The sequence below is a fragment of the Uranotaenia lowii genome, chromosome 3, assembly GCF_029784155.1.
Source record: "Uranotaenia lowii strain MFRU-FL chromosome 3, ASM2978415v1, whole genome shotgun sequence".
NCBI lineage: Eukaryota > Metazoa > Arthropoda > Insecta > Diptera > Culicidae > Uranotaenia > Uranotaenia lowii.
Genome location: NC_073693.1, coordinates 291,469,023 through 291,474,127, shown reverse-complemented (window position 1 = coordinate 291,474,127; position 5,105 = coordinate 291,469,023). Strand labels below are relative to the sequence as shown.

At 37.4% G+C, this 5,105-nt stretch overlaps 2 protein-coding genes across 2 annotated transcripts in view; one reads left to right on the top strand and one right to left on the bottom strand.

The window, feature by feature from the left end:
• Positions 1-5,105, bottom strand: part of LOC129751268 (ATP-binding cassette sub-family B member 6-like) — a 182,176-nt gene that overhangs the window by 149,808 nt on the left and 27,263 nt on the right.
• LOC129751267 (uncharacterized) lies at positions 2,725-4,488 on the top strand. Its single transcript, XM_055746667.1, has 5 exons — positions 2,725-2,928; positions 2,988-3,694; positions 3,748-4,066; positions 4,123-4,322; positions 4,387-4,488. The coding sequence occupies exons 1-5, from the start codon at positions 2,764-2,766 to the stop codon at positions 4,451-4,453; spliced, it is 1,458 nt and encodes a 485-aa protein (XP_055602642.1). The 5' UTR covers positions 2,725-2,763; the 3' UTR covers positions 4,454-4,488.

Genomic DNA, 5,105 nt, shown 5'->3' with positions numbered 1-5,105 from the left:
AATGAAATTATAATTTTATGCAAAAATCAACGATTTGTTTTCCCGTAGTTAAAATATGAATAATATATTTAAATATATTTCTTAAGAACTGAAGTTTTCTGAAAAACACAAAACAAAATTTATTGCTTCCGAATAAATTTTAGGAAATATAAATATAGATCATGTTCCCATGTTTTAAAATAAAGTGTTAAAGACTTATTCGACGATCAAATTGATATCAAAAATTCAAAATTAGTTGTATTATCCAACCAAATTTAAATTGAACCTTTCCAATACGGAATAAATGGACTGAGTTTTTTCCGTGTGTTTATAAACAAGATTTCATTCAATTCGTTTCTGAAGGGGTTTCATAACCTCCTTGCAGCACGTGTTCCAACGGCTACAAACCGAACCAAACCACTTTGAAAATCAACACGCTCATATTTTTTTAACCATTTATTGTTAAAAAATAACCATTTTATGGTTTTCGATGAAGAACAACCAATATGGTTACTTTTTAACAATTTTTTTAAGTGAAATTTTAACCATATTTCTAGTTCCCATGCAATAACCAATAAATGGTTAGAATTTTGACCAATAAACGAAAAAGCTTATTCATGTCCGCCATTTTAGCAAATATCTTCGACAAAACCACATTGGCTTACTACGGTTTATTTTTAATTTTAATTCTACAGGCAGCAATACTGGCGATGAATTGAAGAGCAAAGTGGAATCAAAACTGCTGACCATGGAGAACAACGGGAAATTTGGATTGAGCGGTAAAGTAAACCCCAATTTTTCGAAGGAACAACCGCTGTGGCTGTTGGGACGATGTTACCATCAGAAATCCGACACCGGCCCAGCGTCGATGGAAAACTCCGTAGAACTGACCAGTGCCAGTTTGAAATCAATCATATGATTTTTGAACAGCAGGAGGTTCAGATGAAGCAGTCTCCCTCGGAAATTTCTGTGGAAAGCCCTGCATGCGGATGAAACGGGAACCGATGCCATCGAAAACAGCAGCCCGGAAGCAATAGTGGAGGTTTAATTACGCATTTCTTAGGCCGCAGCTGGCGCTGGGATTCGGTGACTGAGCAGTTCAGATTATTGGTTTCTCTGGGGAAGGAATCTAGCAAGAAACCGGGTGACTGGTACCGACCAGGGCTAGTTGCTCACCTACTGAGACAAGCGGTTAGGTTAGCGGCACAAGAAATAACCGATTTGGATGGATTTCACGTATATGTAGCACAAGATTGCCCCGGTAAGTTATACTGTTTCCGATCGTTGTGAACAACCATGAGAAATAAGCAACTTTTTCTTTCAGTATACATCCAGGATATTATGGAAGAATGTACGATTACAACTGCATCCGTGGCATCATGGCAAAAGAAACTAGTTACAGGTAATCAGCGAAACGATTCAGGGAAAGGTGGCGGCTCCTCTCCAGCCACCGTTTCGCATTTTCACGAAAAAACTTCAGCCGTCGATTGCGCATCAGAAGCTATTGCCGGATACTGGAAAGCGTTAATCTTGTCGGCACCTTTGCGACTAGGAACGGAAAAGTTGAATCCCATCTACTGCGATTGTCTCAAGGCAATGCTTATAGTTTGGATAACTGTATCGGTATAAATAATCGGAGGTCGACCAAAACATTCACTTTATTTTATTGGATATCAAGGTAGGCATCTATATTGTACATACTGTAATAAGGTATCAAATTTCAATATTCATTATCTTTTTAGAAGATAAACTAATCCATTTGGATCCGCACTACTGCCAGGATAACTTTGCAGCAGAGGAAAAAAAAAGGTTCGAGTCGTCGAAGAAGTCAGGGAAAAAGCCAAAATTTGCAAAGAATAGCTAGAAGATATGCGCAAAGCAGAGCCAGCTTTCCTTGTCGCACAACAGGCCTTGGACACCTTGGACAAAAACAATCTGACTGAGCTGAAATCCTTCGGACCACCACCAGAACATGTGGTGAAAGTTTGCTCTGCTGTGTTGGTTCTAAAATCGTAGCTGGAATGCATGTAAACTGATGATGATGATGATCATCAGCTATGTCGGTTGCTTCACCAGACGGTATCGAATCGAGTTGCAGGAGAAGATGTGGATCCCGACTTTCCGACAAGCTTTGTGGTTCACATGTACATCAGTCGATGTCTTTTTGAGAGGGACAAATTGATCTTCATGGCGCTTTTTTGGATAAAGATTGATAAAAAATAAATATGCTCCCCTTAACCCGCATCATTTTTCTTGTTCCAGTGGAAAACATCCCAATTCTAGTATTTTATAGAAAAAAATTACCTATTTCTTTTCCATTCTGCGATATGGTTCAAAATTAACCGTTTTTCAACTTCTCCGCAATAATTTCTTGCGGTTAAAAAGTAACCATATTTCCACTTCTCAAGAGAAGTCAAAAAATGACTTCTATGGAAGAAACCAAAAAATCACTTAACGCGGAAAGGTGTGAAAATGGTTACTTTTTAACGATAATTGGTTAATTATTTTCGAGCGTGAATGAAATGACTCGCATTCCACAGGTGGTTAACGAATGCGTCTAAAAAACTCAAAATTATTGCTTCCTTCAAGCATTTTTTTAAGAATTAAAAGAACATAAATTCGAATGTTTTTGACACATAAAAGCAGTTATCGTTAGATGTCGAAAATTTTCTGCGCGCTTGCCGTTGCCATGGTAACGGACAAGCAAAACATATATTGCAAAAATTATACAATCGAAAACAACCTTAACATACATCAAAACACTAAAAGTTCCATTAAAAAAACATGAATTTGGACTGTTTCACAATGGTATCGAACGATGTCGTTGAGTTTCGTTCGACTTGGCGCACCGGAGAAAAACCGGTACTGGTAGACAGTGCCATTGGGACGGATCCGCCGGTGCCGAAGAAAGATGTATCGGTCGATGTCCTTGAGCGCAAGGATATTGCGGTGAGTGATTGTTTTTTTTCTCATGTGACAAATTTTACATTTTTGATTTTTAACTAAAGATTCAAACCGAAACATTTTCTCGAAATGCGGACACAACATCGGACGATGTTAAGCTGTCTAATTGGTTGAAGAGAATATACCCCTTAGTGGAGGAAGAGCTTTCATCTGGTATTAGTGAGGTGTATGACATAAACGACAATTATGGTGATCCAGCTGGTAAACCAACCATTCGCAAACATCAAGAACTGCTGCTACGGAAACTCAATCCGGACATGGATGCACAACCAAATTCAGTTAGGCTAAACATGGGTGCTGCAACGTGGCTTTCGGTGCTGACACGTGATGCGCCATTGCTTGCGTTAGCTTGTGGATCGCACCACGAGGCATGGTGCGAGCACACTTATTCAACCGTAACGGTTTTCACACCCAAACGTGATACGTATGGATCGATACAATGGACGGAGTTTTGCAGCAGTCCCGTTAAAGCTTGTATTGAAACATTGGAAACGAATCCATTTAATAAGGACATGTTTGCTGGAGGATCTGTTTCTGGTGACATATACATTTGGCAGTACGAAACTAATATGAAAAGTGAACAGAATTCGATTGTCGAACTTTTCTCGGAAACAGCGGACTACGGTCGAATAGTCGATTTGGCATGGATCAAGTTCAATCCGATGACCAAGGATGTTGGACTGCTTTCGTGTCATAGCGATGGAATTGTCACTCTGTGGAAAACTGGGAAAATAATCGGAAAAGATAAAACGTAATTGTTGTTTCTCATAATCTAGCGATTTTTATTAATTTTAACATTTTAAGGTTCTACGTGGCATCAGCATCGTATGCTCGGAAGTCAATAATTTTGACTCAAATTCTAACAATATCCAATTCAGAATTCGTTGTCGGAACAGCAGATGGAAGCATACTGTTGTGTTCGATGGCTCAGTTGAACCCGATTGGAGGTTCCGGTGGTGTTGGGTTTTCGAAAAAGAATTCCTTTGCCCCGGCCATAACCGAGCTAAAATCTCACTCCTTCGCTGTCACCAGCCTGCTTAAAGTTGAGAACTCGCGGCAGCAGTTTCTGATCAGCTGCGATCTGACCGGAGAGGTTTATTTCCACGACATCACCGATGCTGTAGTAGGGTTTATAAAAAAAATCATTTAAAATTGTTTCTAAAAAATAATTTATTTCAGAATACCGCTCCAACGGTTATAATAAAGCTGCCGTTGCCCTTCAAAAATCGCATAATTTGTACCGAGGATATGCGTTTCATGATGAGCCCAAGCAACGATGGAGTTCTGGAAGTGTTTCAGGTTGACAGTGGGCTGGTCGATGTGATGGAGGAAAGTGGAATGCGAGGCAAACCGTGTCTTATTCGGAGCAGTTCGAATGGGTATGTTAATTTTTTTTTCAATATTCAGCAAACTGGCTTTAAAAAATATTTTGTTTTAATTTAGAAAATGGCTTCTTACCGGACCGTATGATGGAGGTTTTATAATATATTCAATAAACAAAGATGAATAAATTAAAGAAGCTAAAAAATATTGCTAAGTTCCTACTAAAAAAAATATGCGTTTCAAATTTGAAAAAAAATCCAAATATTATAGTAGATAAAATAATAACATCATTTTGAACATTAATTAAATAGGGTTACATAACTGTATACAAAAAACTTCTTCGTTTATTTGCTGCGTAGGCGGAATTCGGTTTAAAAATAATTAGCTATTAATAGATATTGAATAATTTATAAGTTAAAACTTAATTTTACTTGAATTCAGAAAATTGTTTTCTACGCTATGATAGATAGATTTCCTACGAATCAACCAGATTCTATTTTTATGAGTTCAATTTATAATAAAAACAACGGGGATTTCATGATCCGTGTAAAATTGAGAAAGTTAGATACTTTTTTATGGATATGAGGAATTCTTATGACGCGTTCGTAAATTATACACAAACGTATATATGCAAAAGCAAAGGAAAGTGATTTAACATCTACCAAACAAATCGATAAAACATCAATTCTCGCGTGAGCTTTCATTACGTCGAATGAAACAAAATTTGAAAAACTGAGATATTCACTAAAAAAGCTTCATTATAACATTATCTACCTATGTGATTGATAAAACAATCAATTTAAACCCTTTTAATATATAAAATTTAAGACTTCCAAAAT